Source organism: Gobius niger, assembly GCF_951799975.1.
Source record: "Gobius niger genome assembly, chromosome: 1".
Taxonomy (NCBI): domain Eukaryota; kingdom Metazoa; phylum Chordata; class Actinopteri; order Gobiiformes; family Gobiidae; genus Gobius; species Gobius niger.
Genome location: NC_136852.1, coordinates 18078806 through 18095110, shown reverse-complemented (window position 1 = coordinate 18095110; position 16305 = coordinate 18078806). Strand labels below are relative to the sequence as shown.

Genomic DNA, 16305 nt, shown 5'->3' with positions numbered 1-16305 from the left:
CAGAAATGCTTGATAAAACATTTGTGTGTCTTTTTCTGTAATAGCACAATATTTCCTGTGCATGTAAGGGGTTAAAGTTCTCTTGTCTTTGTGTGGTCAGACGTTGACAGACTCAGGTGATAGTTCACGGTGCAAGCTCCCAGTGCAGACCCCATGCATTTGAAGGCATCACGCAAACGTGGGTGGGGTCAGTCTGATACGCAACCAGACTCCAATGTGCACCAATGAAAAAAAACTGCATTTGAAAACTCGTCAGCATCGAGCGACTACGAGCTGATTGACAAAGCCCGTCTTCTTGATCTTGTAGGTAGGACGTCTTTATATTGTTTCCGTGTTTGTCATGGCATGGCCTTGCATTACGCGTGCTTGCTGCATCAATCGCTTCTGGAGCGAGCTAGACAAAGCGGACATCGCTGTGCCTTTGGTTTTCACCAAATATTCTGATGTGGCCGAGGTGCAGCATGTGGCGCATCATCCGCAGCCCCGGCCGACCCGCGCCGCTGCCATTGCCATAGAAACCCAGCCTCATCCCGGGGAGCAGGCTGCAAAGGCACCGCCCGCTAAAGATGGCTCTTCTGCGTCCGTCATGCGCCAAGACTTCAAGGCGTGGAAAGTACGCCCCGAGCCCAGCTGCAAACCTAGAAATGAGTACCAACCATCAGCTAAACCGTTCACCACCGAAACGCAGTACCAGAAGGACTACAAACCCTGGCCCATTCCGAAGAAACATGATCACCCATGGATCCCTAAATCAGCGGAGGTGGACAGTCGGCCCGAGAAGAGTGAACTGGAGGAGAAGGTTCATGAGAAGGAAACGAAGGCTACGAAGAGAGGACAGTCTGAAGAGAGGAAAACTGCTGAGAAGTGTGAGAGTCAGGTGGTGAACGCAGAAGTGAGCGCCGAGCAACGCAAAGGCCGGGCAGCAGCAGACGCCTTCAACAGACAAATCAAGGAGGTCATGACTACATCCAGTAGCTACAGGTAACTGGCTACTTTGTTGGTGTGCAGACATACTCATCCTAAAATATATGATCGTATTATTTGCTCATTGATGTTGATCTGATCTGTTTCGTCCCCACTGAATTGCAGAAGCATGGTGATTGCTTACCAGCAAGGGCTCCATCATTGATTCACCTCAGTTTCTATTTCCCAATCAATGGCAAGTCCCATGAATGAAGGATCCTATTTCCGGTCTCACTTCTTGTCATACGCATAATGGCCCAAATTGAATAATTTGCTCTGTATAGATGCAGATACCAGTGTCATACATCAATGGGCATCATGCTGTAACGCTCTGCTTTAACTAGGCTATAGCTTTTTAATTGTGCTCCACGTGCACATAAAAGCTTTGACAAAAAAGCAATAGACAGATCATGTTATAACAAAGCCCAAGCCAATAACCTACAGAGAGATGAATGGATGAATTTGATCCTGAAACATAAGCCACACAGATGAAAGAAAAAAAAAGCGTAATTTATTTACAATCACTTACACTTGCTTCTCAGTGTTTTAACATCCTGTAATAAGAATGTTTTTGTGCAGCAGGGACAGATTCTTTGTGTTTGGCTTGTGTTCATGTAACAGGACTGAGTTTAAGGCATACAAAGATGTGAAACCTGCCAAGCCCATCAAAGCTCCTCCTCAGTACAAGCCCCCAGGGGAGGAGACCAGTCTGGAGACCAGCTACAGTGCCACATACAAAGGGGAGCAGGTCAAAGCCCTTCCCAGTGACAACAAGGTGTCAGAGCGTCGGAGGGTACGCAGCCTCTACAGTGAACCCAGCAAGGTGAGAGCATGCACTTCAAAATGAGTAGTGTACAACACATTATCTGTGTCATTGTCAAACTTATGTTGCCATATTATTCTAGGCTACTGTAGACTTCTACTTTTACTCTGTAATAGTAAATATGTTAAATCATAAATGCATTGTACGTTTCTCACAACTATAAGGACAATATACATAAATTGCTGTTTGGTGGTGTGTTCATATGGCCACTCCCTGTCTCATTTTTGTAGGACGTCTCAGAGTGATCTGCTGTAGTCAGGTGTGTTTCCTGTTTCTTCTAAAGGCATGGAGACTGACCCTCTACACTAGTGCATACTAATGTTATGCACTTAAACTTGCCAATTCTGTCACTATCTGCCAAAGAAGCACTCCAAAAGAAGCACTCCACTGTTTGTTATTCTCTCTGGCCACACGACCACTATGTCTCACTGTTAGAAACCGAGTAAAATACAACATACACTGGATGGTTACAAGGGACTGGCGTTTATTCATGAAACCCATATTTCATCACACTTTCCACATAAGCACACATTCAACATTTAAGACTGGTAATAATTACATTGTTTTTCCAAACCCAAGACTATTATACATTAGTTAAGCATTACTTCCTAACAGCGGTACGGTCAATTTATTGTACATGGACATGAGAACCCCCTTGAAAACGAGATGGCTCATCTCAAGGGGTTATTCCACTTCAATAAATAAATAGCATGGTACCTAAAAGTGTAATAACATGGTAACTATCGTAGTTACATGGAAACAGGACACACATGCAATTTATTTCATAGTACTAGTTGAAAGAGTGGTAATACTTTCGTTTTGACTGTTGACAAAATTAATTCAATTCATATAAAATGTATTGTAATGTGTATTTTCTATGGGAATAGGGCTGCAAAATATTATCACTTGTTATCCTCAGTTATATGCTATACCCTTCCTATTTCCTTGATATTAATGTATAGTAAATTTGATCATTTAAAAAATCGCAATCATCCAGGAAAATACGTAAACAGAGTCCACTAAATTCTCAACTGGACATTTCTACGCTTAGATGCTCGACGTTTCGGGAAAGTTCTCCTCTTCAAAGGGCCAAAGAGGTTAAGTCCCATTATGTTGCAGAGTGGATGGGGCCTTTTTCCAGTGCACAATGTTGTAGATGGCACAATCACCCGGCAAACCATACCAAACTCTGGTTACATTTAAATACAAAATCTCAATCACCTAGAAATATAGTCCACTACATTGACTCATGTGGACATTTCTGCACTTCAATTAACTGTCCAATGTTTCTAGAAGAAACAATTATCTTCCCATGAACGTATTAATGTATTATAGAATACAACCTCTGTGAAATAGGATTACCTGAACTCAACATGGCTAAAATATTGTACACTAATAACAGGATTGGCATTGATATTCCTTAATTCCTCAATACTCCTGAATTAGGTCTGTTAATACCCACACAAAGGCAAGGATAAATTACTAAAAACAATTGAATTCAACTTTGTCCACAATAATTGTCAATGGTTACTGTGCATGAATCATTTAAATGCATAAAATCAATTATTGTGTTTTTTAATGTTATTATGTCCATTGCACTAATGCCATTAGCTCAGTACATGCAAATGGCTCCAATGAAACTTGTCAATTGCCATTTGCTTTTATAATCAGCATGTTATCATCTTTTTGTAGAGATAACATGTACTAATACGAATGCAGCGCAAAATTACAACCACGTTTCATACAGATCCAACAAGCATCACAGGTTCCAGGAAATGTTAAGCGATTGCCCCAGTCATTTGCCATTTCATGTAAATAAGCGTGTATGTTGTATGGCTTTCTATGATTTAACGTTGTATATATTTTTGTAGGTGGACAAGCCAGTGCCACGTGCTAAACCCAAAAAGACACCAACCACGACGACTGGAAAGATGGTAAAAAAGGCAAAAGATAAGGCGATTGCTAGTTCTCTCTCAGCCAAGAAGAAAACATCCCCTGCAGAATCCAAACCTGAAGGAGTAGTGACAAAGAAGAGCAAAGAAATTAGTAATAGACTGGCTGAGGCAAAGCATTAGATCTTTTTCAAATCTCCTTTGTCATTTGGTTTCGCTGCCTTGTCATTTGCTGTTCTTTGGAACAATCACTTTTTATGCTGTCACTTTCCAGTTAAAGTGTGAGCATTTGATTGTTTTGTGGCACACACAGAATAGCTTTATATTTTGAACACAGAATTTGCACATCTTAGCAAAAGTTTAGTTTGATCTCTACTCCGCTCTTAGTACGCATACAGCATATGTACAAAAGGGCATTGTTTCGACTGAAGATTGACATTAAAAAAATGGGAAAAAATATGTTTGAAAATTGTTGGGTGTGAGAATGAAAGAAAATGTGCAAAGACAAATCTGTTTTAAGGTTTAGTTTTTTACAGTGCCTCAGCCACGGTCCTGGTCTTCAGTTCACTGTTCTGAAAGGTGTCTGGTTTCATCATTTGGGTTGCTAAGACAACCAATAAATTGTAACATAATATTGATACAGCTTGCATGCATAAGCTATCTTTGACTACATTTAGGCATTTTAGCAAACTCTTGCCTGTAAATGAAATGAGTATTCATTGACCATAGACTTTGACACACAATGGCCAAAGTTTTACAAATATTATGCATGTGGTGGTAGTTGTAGTAGATTTTGGTCACATCAAGAACAACATCGAACAGGACATACATTTTTGTAGCCATTGTTAAAAGGATGACATCAAAAGCTTTAATGCTGCCTAGTGTTCCCAATTCAATTTTTAAACTGGACTAATACAGAGTTTTTCATAAACACATTCATAAACACATTAAATAAACACCCAGATCGGCTGCTATCAGACATTAAGGGTCGAGGAAAGGGCCAGGACTTGAACGAACATGAAGGTATAAATCAATGCTGCTTTTAAAGAGTCAAAAAAAAGAAAAAAAAAGGAGTAAAAAAATTGCTATTATGTGTCAAGTGTGTTTTTATCACCATCACAGCCTTCCCTTTGTAGTTATAAATGCAACAGTGCCCATATAGAGACACAACTTCTGCTTGTTTTGGATAGGAGTTATTGTCCAGCCTGTCCAAACTGGTGCTATCATGTAACGTACTGTCTGGTGTGAGCTGTGTGTGGCTTCATGCCCAAATGAAACTGAAGTGACTGCTAACATTCTGGTAGTGTGCTTGTATTCTCAGCTTCTCTGGATGAAATAAAATGATGACACAGCTGAGGGTTGTGACTTTTTTTTTCTTCTTTTAATTCAAGAGAGTCTTCTATTCATTAGGCTCACATTACTTAGAGTGCCTATAGAGAGGTCGTGATTGAATGATATGATTAAGCTAATGCAAGGATAATAAACCCACACTCCAGGACAGAGATAACGCCTATCCAGTAGCTTATGTTATATCTAGACAGTGTTGGTGACGGTCTTTCTGCAACACTGGTTACATAAATAATTCAGAACAGGACACTTAAATTTGCAGAGTAATAAAATATTGACTAACAGGCAAAGGCAGAGGGGCACTAGGAATGCACATCACTAAATGATCCAATATGTTTTTAAGATGTTTGAATCTTCGCCAATAAGAGTTTACGTGGAGTCCACAAATTTATATCAAGCATCTATGGCCCTTACGTCTGACATCTAAGTGAAGCGATGTGCTGTTAAACCGATTCAGTGAACAGTGTGTATATGTATAGGCTACTGCAGGGGTAGGCAATGTCAGGCCCGGGGGCCAAATTCGGCCTTCCAGCATAAGACCTTTGGCCCTCAAGATAATTTTGAAGAAACATTTATTCATAAATCAAAGACCAAATATGTGAAAAGGACTCTAAAATGTGAAAAATAATGTCAACATTTTCACATTTCCCAGCAAAACACTGCTTTAGGTCATATATGATGTGCACAACTTAAATTTGTAGAAAAAGGTGCTTTACTTTGGGCTACAATTGTGAGTTTCGGCCCTTGGCGTTTTGGAAATGAAGAAAATCGTCCCTCCATGACACAGACTTGCCTACCCTGGGCTACTGTATGTATTTTGCCAGTATCTGCGTGAGAAAGCACGTAGGCAGGAGACAACATTGCATTGACTTTATATGGGTCAAATAAACTATGTCAAATGAGGCGACCGACAGAGGGCAGTATAAACGATAGTAAACCAAGTTGAGTCGCTACTTCCGCTTGTACCGGAAATAAACAAAGTCACTCGACCAGCGAGGAGGGAACGGAGGGAAGGAGAAGTGCGCTGTGTGCCGCTCCGGAATCAACATTTTGTAAGTCAAACACTTATCTAACCATTTGCTTTGAGACCAGTATAAACGTTTACCCCACCCCGTCGAGAAGGAGCCGTACAATTTTACTGCAACAAACAGTTTGCGCTGATCGAGGAAAGTCTACGTAGCTAATCCAGGATGACAGATGCAGCTACTGTGCAGGGCTGCGTGAGATACTAGGCTACTTTTGAAAGCAAGGTGGTGTTTACCGCCTCGTGTAGCTTGTGTGTACACATTTTACACCTGATGTTGTTTTAAAATATCTTCTTTACGCAGAAGATTGGCTGGTCGCCCTCAGCATCATGATGTCCACAAAAAGACTGGGGAAGTTTGAGGTGTTGTGTGCGTGGGCTTCGTGCGGCTTCAGAGGTCACACCATGGAAGACCTGAGTGATCACATGTCCCAGCATTTAAAGGACTACCTGGGAGACAAGGACGCTTTGGAGGAGTTAGGTGAGTGCACTTCTATATGACTTAGTCCAGGGGTGGCCGACTAGTCAGAGACCAAGAGCCGAAATGTTCAACCTTGATCCAGTGAAGAGCCACAAAGGCACCGACCATTCATGAGATCCAGGGGCGGTAGTTTATTGTGATTAAATATAATGTAATATAGATTTATATTTAATCACAATAAACTTCTTTTCTTTTCAATAATTGTATTAGATTTAATGGTTTTACTCCTCACCAAGACTATATAAACTGACATTTTCTGCTGTTCTGCTCTGACTGAGACAGAATTAGATTTGATTTTTAATGCTGGAGTGTGTTTGTATGTGGGGACCTGCCCACTGAGCCCCCTCCTCTGATTCGCCCCGGGCCTGTGTGCTCAGTGCCTGCAGCTCGGTCCTGACTGAACTGTGCGGAGAACGCACTCTTGGCTGCACAAAGTTCATCAACTTTAATCAGGAGCCTCTGGAGGACGTCTGAGATTCTGTTTTATGTTGCATTTGTTACAGTCACATGTGAAAGCAAAGTCAATGACTCATTTTCGTGTTACAATACAAGCCGCAATGAAATATGAGGCCAACTTTCATCAAATAAAGAGTCGGCTAATCAGAAAGTTGAAACGCACAGAAGCGGATCCCAGTGCCACGATCTTCCTGACCGTTGTTTAACCTACATCTCGCTGTGAGTGAGGCTGCACAGGCACCTTTTACACACCGCCTTGAAAAGGAGGGAGATACAGACTCTCATTCATGTGTAGAGATGGAAACAGGGTCTGTACTGTAGGACTATGGTTGGATTTTTGGTCAAGACTGTTACAGATTATAGGAATTATAGGATATGTACCAATTATTTTGCAAAGAGCCGCATTGTATTAAACATATCCAGTCATGCAAAGAGCCGCACTCTGATTGGCCAGTTCGCCACTCCTGACTTAGTCCCTCATACAGTTTTGTGTTCTTAGCTTCTACATGTACATTGTTAATGCCTTATTTTTCCCCAGATGAGTACGCTTGCCTTTGGGACGGCTGTGAGTTCCTATCTATGGGTAGTCCACTAGAATTGGAGATCCATGCTTACTTTCATAACTACCACAGCAAGCTCAAATACGTTGGTTCACAACTACTAAAAGACCGCCATGACTTGCCAAGCTGCACTCAGGGCGCTCATAGCAACAATCTTGTCCCCGAAGGATCGGAGGGGTTTGTTTGCCAATGGGAACAATGTGACGTAGGTATTTTTTTAATTTCCTGCATGTTGCTATTTATTCATAGTAAGTGAAACATATTTGTACATTTTCGGTTGACAGAGTACTTTTAACAACCCTGAATGGTTTTATCGTCATGTGGACAATCATGTTGAAAGTGCTGAATCGCAATCTCTCAACGAACCTCAGCAACATCAAGCACTGTTCTGCCACTGGACAGGTTAGTCGAGTCTTGTCCTCTTTGGAACAGATGTAAATGAGCTCTCATTGTCTTTTTGTCGTGTTGTTTTTGTAAATAGGCTGTGATGCTTTCTTCAAGATCCGTTATCGCCTGAGGGAGCATATGCGCACTCACACTCAGGAAAAGCTTGTTGCTTGTCCCACCTGTGGCAGCATGTTCTCCAGCAACACAAAATTGTTTGACCATCTGCAAAGACAGGCTGAGCCAATTGGTAGAACCATACTTTTTTTTTAATAGGAATGAGTGTATTTTGTATAGCACTAATACGTCTGTGCCTAATTAGAGACTCTTGTATGTGAACATTGCGGGAAGGCTTTTTCCAATGAGAGGCTTCTAAGGGACCATGTCCGCCAACATGGTAAGTAGTTTGCTGTCTAACTTTTTGAACATCACTCAGTGGTTTGAATTAATTTAATTATTTTGACTTTCTTTTTTGTAATTTCATATGAAGTGAATCAGGTAAAATGTCCTTTCTGCGACATGACCTGCACCACTCTCGCAGCTCTGAAAATACACATCAGGTTTCGTCACTGTGATGAGCGGCCGTTTCCATGTGATTTCTGTGACAAAAGGTACACCGTTTGGCTTGACATGTAAATCTATGTTAGAATTGGCATTAACGCTGCCCTCAGCTTTGTCTTTTGGAATTTTTATTGTTAGTAGGTACCAGTAGTGAACCCAGCTCTGCCCGTGCTCCTCACTCCCTCTGCACAGCACACGCTGCACTGATGATGGATTCAATGATGAACGGATTAATCCACATTTTATCATCAGAATAAATAAGATATGCAGCAGAGTAAACATTTAGATTATATTTATTTGCAACATTCATGTTAATAAGTGTGTTTTGGCATTTAGAACGTAATACTTCTATTTAGAACTATGTTTACGGTGCAGAGGTTTTACTTCCCACAACCCTTGAATGCCTCACACTCTTCCCGGTGCCCTGTAACCATAAGGAGGAAATTGGTTTGAGAGCTCCCTGTAGATATGTAGATATGTTTGTCAGCTCGTTCTCTTTTGTAGACTCTTAATGCTAAACTCTGACTAACTGTTGCTGCACGTGTTTGTGTTGACATGATGCAGGGGCAGGTGAGGGATATGTTGGGGGTGAGCTGGGGGAGGTGGCGCTTGTCTTTTTTTATTATTTGAAAAGAAATGTGCAATTATCGTAATTTTACTTTTTGCAGGTTTAAAAACCAGCGTGATTTGCAGAAGCACACAGAGGTCCATAACGAGGGCTCTGTGTATCACTGCACTGTCGAAGGCTGTGACTATTCCTGCCATACTTTTCAGACTATGAACCATCACTTCAAAAGAGTGCATGAGGTTTGTATTAAACAAAAGTACATTTGTTCTGATTGGGTCTGTGGAGTCGCTGTGTATGTCCTTCTACAGACTTCCTGTTGTTTTCTTTCTCAGCTTAAGAAATATAATCAATACAAAAAGTGTCATAGTCATAGATTTACATCTCTGACATTGATGCTTCTTTCACAGGCTGGGGGCATGTCGAAATATAAATGTCATATTTGTGAGAAGGTCTTCTCCTGGTGTTACACCCTCACACTTCACCTGCGCAAGAAACATGAGCTCAAGTGGCCCTCAGGACATTCTCGCTTCAGGTTTGGACAAAATACTTTTAATCATGATGCATAATACAGTACTGTAAATTACCGTGTAGCGCACCTTTGTTTTTGTGCATTGTTAGAATCACAAAATGCATTTTTGTATAGATTAATTTGAATTTTCCACGCCATCATAGAATACTTCACATGGTGATTGCGCTCTGTGTGGTTTTCTCATTAAAGAAGCTATCCTTGATTTTTTTTAATTTTCTGTTATTGGAATAAAATTTGTTTTGCCCTTTAGTATATGGTAAAAGCAGACATTTATCCAAAAAACACTGGTTTTAAAGCATTTTAAACAGTCATAAAATGTAAGGGCTAGTAGGCACTTTTTACAGTGAAGTGACAGTTTTCCTTCCTGAAAATTGTGAAACCTGGTTTAAACTCAGTCCCAATTTTGATGTTGTAAATGCATTGGAAGGTTTGAGATGAGTTTGGACCAGAAAATAGCAATTTGAAATTTGTGACCCTGTTTCTTTGTACAATCAGGTATAGCTCCTTTAAGCTATAAATGTATATATACAGTATATATATTTTTAGAATATTGTGATATTGTTTTTAACTCTTCCACTTTAGATATAAAAAGGATACTGATGGCTTTCTCAAAGTGAACATGGTGCGCTTTGAGACTGTGGAAGTGACTAAAGAGATAATGAAGAACATGGCCAAAAAGCCGCAGAGCGTGCGCAGAAGTCAGAGGGCCAGCACCAGCCGCAACTGTAGGTCATCCGTCCCACCAGAGGCCTCTCCTGTGGGCTCCTCTTCTCCTTCGTCCTGCTCCTCATCCTCATACTCCTCAGAGCTGTCGGGGGCTGAGGACATGGCATCTCAGGCCAGTCCCAATGACTCTCCCGTGTACAGCATGATGAGCACCGTCCCGCAGCTAGAGGAGGACCCCAAGCTCTTCTCTCAGGATGACTGCGACACTAGTGGGACGTCCGGGGCGGTTCAGGCCCTGACTGAGGTAGCCAGGGGTCTCGGGATGGATGTGGTATAGTAGGATCTAATCTGATGTTACTTTTTAGGATTATTTCAAAGTTTTATCTGTTAACAGTGTTTTAGCTGTTCCTTTCAAATTATTTTAATGTTTTAGCCGAATCCTTGTGATATGTAGCACTTAGATGTTTACTTAAATTTGAAAGCAGATATTTATAATAACTTTACGCACTGCAACAATATTTTGGTCCTCATATTTTATTCACTGATTTTATTTGTTTTTTACCCCTAAAATTCAGAATGTATCACTGTTTTGATGATTATTTTGTAGTTTTAAATACAGTTTTGATATAAAAGAAACCTTGTCATTGTTGTTTTTATATTTTTGTGTCCATATTATACAGTAAGTCAGTTACAACAAGACACAAACCAAATAAAGATATTTACTTTATACACTCTGCATTCTTAATCTGTTAAATATATAGTGAAATTTCTCCACAGACGATTGTTGTTTTAAGTCTAATTTTGAGCGTATAACTGGTAATACGATCCACTTTTGGTACCGACACTATTATTTGATACTGTACAAAATACAGTTGCAGTAATACAGAAATGCCACTTGTGGATCCTAATGCTCCATTTGGAAATCACAGAAATGTCAATTATTGCTTAAATCCAAAAATGTACTGACCACACAAATAAAACATTAGTACATAGGTGAAACATTATCAATGTGCAGACAATATGAAAACAATATAGTTATACTAAAACACTCTCAGGCAGTGCTGAAAACATGTGTTAAACTTGTCATTTAAGAAGTGGCTTAAAACAGCATGAGACTGTTCCACAGATGCAGACTATATCCATCACTTGGTACTTTTACTAACACTGAAACTGGCTTTACAGATTGGGCGAGCCAAACAAGCTGTTGCCATGAGTCCACAAAGAGGCGGGGGGCATCCACAAACGTTGGACATTACAGTTTTGCTCCACTGCTTGATTGAAGGTCTTGTGTTTGAAATCTTGGGTGAGAACTGGGGGGTAAAAAAGTGACCGATTCGTGCCCTCTAGTTTTACGCATGTCAACATTGAGGGCACTTGGTGTTGGTTGATAGGATTTGCACTTGGTGAATAAATCGGCTGTAGATTATTAATCCAGTTACCGCTATTGGAAAAAAAGACAGCCTTCTTATCTGAGGTTGCATGGGACCAGAAGTCTTCTTGTACTTCCTGCGTTTGTCTCTTGTCTTTGAAGAAACTGGGGTACAATGTGGGGAACTCAGAGTCACGTGGCTTCCAGATGTAGTTACAGGTTTTGAAATCACACACCAATTTCTTCTGCTGTTCGTATTTTCCCATACCATTACAGAACTGGTAAGGATGCAGTTTATCCAGTCTGCTCTCAGTGGTGTGACGATAAATACAGGGGTGTGCCTTATCTAAAAAGGAGAATAATGATCTTAACAATTAGTTTGAACCATTATAATCAGTTCAGTATAAGCCATTATCATTACTCACCTAAACTGTCCTTAGCTTCAAAGTCACAAAGCCAACTCTTGGATTTCAGTTGAATTTCCTACAGACAAAAATGAAGAAAATGTAGTGCATTCAACAATTGTAATAACTAAACGAGTACTGTAGAACATACCACTAATGCATATTTTCTTACCTTTTGCTGCTCCTTATAATAAATCTGCCATGCAATGTTGATATGCATAGATGCCCATTTTCTGTGCCTCTGAAAATGAAGATTTTATTATTATTTTTTCCCCCTGTTATAATCAATGATTCAATCAATTAAGAATGCAGGTTACATACCGGCGATTTCAAGGCCCTCTTATGACTTGTTTTGTGGATGAAGCTTGTGGCCGGAGCTGTTGAAAACATTCTGAATGACGATGCTTGGTACTATGCATAGGGAAGAGAAGTATATATGAATGAATGAATGAATGAATGAATGAATGAATGAATGAATGAATAAATGAATATTTATTTATTTACGAGTCATGCACAAACAATATGTGCCCAGCCCCCGTGGGCTTATATGACACTATCAACAATAATAAGAAAGACAGCCAACACCAATAAACAAAGCTAAATATAAACTGTTACTATCTCTCAGGATATAAAGTGCTTTGCCTCAGTGTCCATGCTTTTTCAACAAAATTAAAGTAAAAATGTCATTTTTAAATAACCAGCACAGCCTCTCACCGTCAGAGAGCCAAAACAAATCAGGATTTTTACATTGAATCTTTGTGAACAAAGCAATTCTTAAATCATTATATGTTGGACAGTAAAACAAGAAATGAAATTCATCCTCCACTACTCCCAACTCACACAGAGTATACAGTCTACCATCTTGTGGAACCCCCTTGTAATTGTATATAATTACATTACATACATGATTAACATGTTGCCTTACTTTTAATCATAGTGTCACAACTGAAACTAGGAACAGGATGATTCCAATTGTCTGTTCAAAACTAAATCAGATTGTGTCAGGATTTGAAACTGAAAAAATCCAGTTGAGACTTTCCAGTTGTACTTCAACCGTACTTTGTCAGATTATTCTATTGTGGTCCCAGTTAAAGTGCAAACTAAATCAAGTCTGTTACTTTTAGCTGTGCAGGAGTCTCACAGATCTAATATCAAAGCTGTGGACTGGACTTGGACTCAAACCATACTGACTGAAAAGAGCTGACTTATCCCCGGTCAGTACTAGCACTTCTCGTGACAGCTGATACACATAGGCCTATAGAAGCTACTGTGACCTGTATATAACCGATTTATTATTTGTGAGGCTTATCATAGCATTCTCACATCACCTAGGTTTTTTTGAATAATTAGATAACTGATGTAAATGTAATCAGGTATGAATACATTTTGTCAATCTACTCTACATAAAAAAATTACTCACTTAAAATATTTAAATGTGCTTTACCTGTGTCAAGAAGCCAAGCGCTCATGTCTCTTTGTCTGTTCTTTATCCGGCCACAGCGTCTTCTGTCCCACCACCTGACTCTGTTGCGCCAGTCAGTCAGTGTTACTCACCAAAGACCATTAACTACTCCTAATGCTTAAATGTAATCCCGTCAGCACACTAAACCTTTGTGATTCACTTTGGAGAAGTGGTTTAGAAGGTAACAGCAGGTTTTCAAACAGACAAAAATACAAAGGATTTTAAACCATTTACTGTAATTGTTTTTTAAAGGATGTTTTGGCCCATATGCTTTATTCAACAGGACAGCTAGTCTACAACTATTTGCCATTTTGCCACGCTATGGACCATAAACATAGAAGTATAAATAAAAAACTGAAAAGTGGGATGTGCATAAGTACCGACCCCCCGTTCCCTTTAGTGCAACCAACTGCTTTCCGAATTTGAATGAAGATTTCTGAATGATAACATGTTGACCAAATGTAAATAGAGTCTACCTGTGTGCAATCTAATGTCTGTTCAAATACAGCTGCTCGGTGATGGTCTCAGAGGTCTGTTAAGAGACTACTGGGGAGCAGACAGCGTCATGAAGTCCAAGAACACACCAGACAGGTCCGGGATAAAGTTATTCAGAAGTATAAAGCTGGGTTAGGTTATTAAAAGATTTCCAAAGCTTTTCAACATCTCTCAAGTACAGTTATACACCATCCAGGAATGGAAAGAGTAAGGCATCACTGAAAACCTACCAAGACCCAGGCGTCCTCCTAAGCTTGACCGAAGAAGGACAGCACTGACCAGACCTGTTACCAAGAAGCCTATGGTGACCCTGGATGAACTTCAGGGCTGCAGCTCAGGTGGGGGAAGCTGTACAAACAACTATTAGGCGTATTAGGTGGTCATACCGCCTTTGCTATGCCCAATCCCGTCAGACCTTGGAAGCTAAGCAGGGAAGGGCCTGGTCGGTACTTGGATGGGAGACCGTTTGGTAACACCAGGAGCAAATGGAGTGAGTGAGTGAGCGGTTGGTGGTGGTCGGAGGGGCCGATGGCGCAGACTGGTTGCCTCGCTTCCGTCAGTCTACCCCAGGGCAGCTGTGGCTACAATAGTAGCTTACCACCACCGAGTATGGAGTGAATGAATAGTGCAATGTAAAGCGTCTTTGAGTGTCCAGAAAAACGCAATATAAAACCAATGCATTATTATTATTATTATTAGTGGTACACTGCACAAATCTGGCCTTTGTGGCAGAGTGGCTAGAATAAGCTATTTTTGAAAGAAAACAATTAGAAGTCCATCCATCCATCCATTTTCTTCCACTTTTCCGTTTCCGGGTCGTGGGGGCAGCTGTTGGAGCTGCCCAAATCACATTGCACCAGCCACTTATAGCTCCTCCTGCAGGTGGTGGGTCCACGGAAAGACGGCCTCACGATTCTAACCGGGCCTGTTGGTCTCTCATAATGGCCTTCTGAACCGTTCTTGGTCTGACCCGTCACCCAGGACCAGTTTGCCGTGGGAGACCCTACCAGGGGTACGAAGCCCCCGACAACAGAGCTCCAGGGCCATTCGGGCACTCAAACCCCTCCACTACGTTAAGGTGGCGGTTCCAGGAGGGGACAATTAGAAGTCCCATTTCAAAAATTCCACTCTGCCATAAGGCCTTCACACTTCATCCTCTCTGTGCCCAGTTGAGTCATGAAAGTTATTTAATTGTGACCATTGCTTATATGTGAATGTGGTGTGTGTGAGAAAGAATTGTCATTATTAACCTATAGTTTCAAGCACCAGACCATCAGGAAGCTGAACTCCCTGTGCTCCCACCCCTCTCCCTCCAACCCCCGCTCCACAATCAAGGATGAGAGAAATATAATTTCAAATGATTTGACAAGTAAAAAATTCTTTTGAATCTTTTAATCTTTAACTGGGATAGTCACCCTGAAATTTCAAATGTCTTGTTTCAGGGCAGTCTTGGCACCAAAGGGGACCCTATTTTTGTGATGTGTCACAACTGTTTTGAAAGTTTATTCATTTATTTATTGGTTTATTTGGTCAGGACAGTGTGTGTTAGTGAAAACAAATGGATGTCACTTTCAATCATAGTTCTTGACAATATAACATCTGCTCTGGACTCAAAGGTAAATTGTGCAGCTATTTTCATAGACTTAGAAAAAGCATTCTTTCTAAAACTTTTCGATAACAACTCAGCAAGATTGGGGTTTCAGATCATAATAATTGACTCCCCATATTCTTGTCCTCTTTGTGCTTCCAAAGGAGTACCTTAGGGATCCATCCTAGGTCCAACGTTGTTTTTTGTATACATAAATGACATCCCTCAATCTATCTGTTTGCAAAGGATTTGTACACCTTTATGCAGATGATACAATTTTGAATACCTCTCTCTATAAACACTTATTCAAAATCTACAGGGAAGCTTTCTCAATCTTTAAAAGTCCTTTACAAATGTGGACCTCTCAATGTGAAGAAGAAGAAGAAGTTTATATGGTTTTAGCTAATAGATCTGCTAACTCTCCTAAAGTCTTGCCACCTCAGATGAATCCAGAGCAATTCACAATTTACAAGTTGGCTAGATCCTTCAAACCAAGATTAAAGCAAAAGTGGGCTTTGTGTACAGAAACCGCTCCTGCTTCGTGTCCTCAGCGTAACATGGCATTGTGGAAATGTCCAAACTTCCTCTGTTAAATGCTTTGTTAATATATTATTTGAATTCCCTGTAGGCCTATATACTTTGTTAGTTTGTTAAAAGTAAAGTGCTTCCCCCCTTATACCGAGTAGCCACATACCCATTAAATGAAAAAAAAAGATCAACCTAAATTGTGTTA

At 40.4% G+C, this 16305-nt stretch overlaps 2 protein-coding genes across 3 annotated transcripts; both read left to right on the top strand.

The window, feature by feature from the left end:
• Nucleotides 1-55: 55 nt before the first annotated feature.
• On the top strand, nucleotides 56-5051 carry map6b (microtubule-associated protein 6b). 2 transcript variants are annotated; one of them, XM_079551404.1, is made up of 4 exons: nucleotides 56-981; nucleotides 1585-1786; nucleotides 2017-2045; nucleotides 3658-3797. In XM_079551404.1, exons 1-3 carry the CDS (start codon nucleotides 341-343, stop codon nucleotides 2029-2031), a joined length of 858 nt encoding a protein of 285 aa, XP_079407530.1. In that variant the 5' UTR covers nucleotides 56-340; the 3' UTR covers nucleotides 2032-2045; nucleotides 3658-3797. The 2 variants fall into 2 exon arrangements, with proteins under 2 accessions (XP_079407530.1, XP_079407529.1); XM_079551403.1 differs by lacking the exon at nucleotides 2017-2045 and having other exon boundaries at nucleotides 64-981; nucleotides 3658-5051.
• Nucleotides 5052-6030: 979 nt separating this feature from the next.
• On the top strand, nucleotides 6031-10813 carry LOC306978066 (histone H4 transcription factor). Its single transcript, XM_079576524.1, has 10 exons — nucleotides 6031-6077; nucleotides 6354-6530; nucleotides 7525-7751; nucleotides 7831-7948; nucleotides 8028-8180; nucleotides 8253-8327; nucleotides 8421-8541; nucleotides 9160-9298; nucleotides 9467-9591; nucleotides 10171-10813. Exons 2-10 carry the CDS (start codon nucleotides 6380-6382, stop codon nucleotides 10589-10591), a joined length of 1530 nt encoding a protein of 509 aa, XP_079432650.1. The 5' UTR covers nucleotides 6031-6077; nucleotides 6354-6379; the 3' UTR covers nucleotides 10592-10813.
• Nucleotides 10814-16305: the final 5492 nt, after the last annotated feature.

What these genes read in the sequence shown, in the direction of transcription:
- map6b (XM_079551403.1), top strand. Translation starts at nt 341, where the DNA reads ATGGCATGGCCTTGCATTACGCGTGCTTGCTGCATCAATCGCTTCTGG. An exon ending in ACTACATCCAGTAGCTACAG is followed by an intron (nt 982 to 1,584) that starts GTAACTGGCTAC and finishes TTCATGTAACAG; the next exon opens with GACTGAGTTTAAGGCATACA. An exon ending in TCTACAGTGAACCCAGCAAG is followed by an intron (nt 1,787 to 3,657) that starts GTGAGAGCATGC and finishes ATATTTTTGTAG; the next exon opens with GTGGACAAGCCAGTGCCACG.
- LOC306978066 (XM_079576524.1), top strand. Translation starts at nt 6,380, where the DNA reads ATGATGTCCACAAAAAGACTGGGGAAGTTTGAGGTGTTGTGTGCGTGG. An exon ending in GCCAATGGGAACAATGTGAC is followed by an intron (nt 7,752 to 7,830) that starts GTAGGTATTTTT and finishes TTCGGTTGACAG; the next exon opens with AGTACTTTTAACAACCCTGA. An exon ending in TCAGGACATTCTCGCTTCAG is followed by an intron (nt 9,592 to 10,170) that starts GTTTGGACAAAA and finishes CTTCCACTTTAG; the next exon opens with ATATAAAAAGGATACTGATG.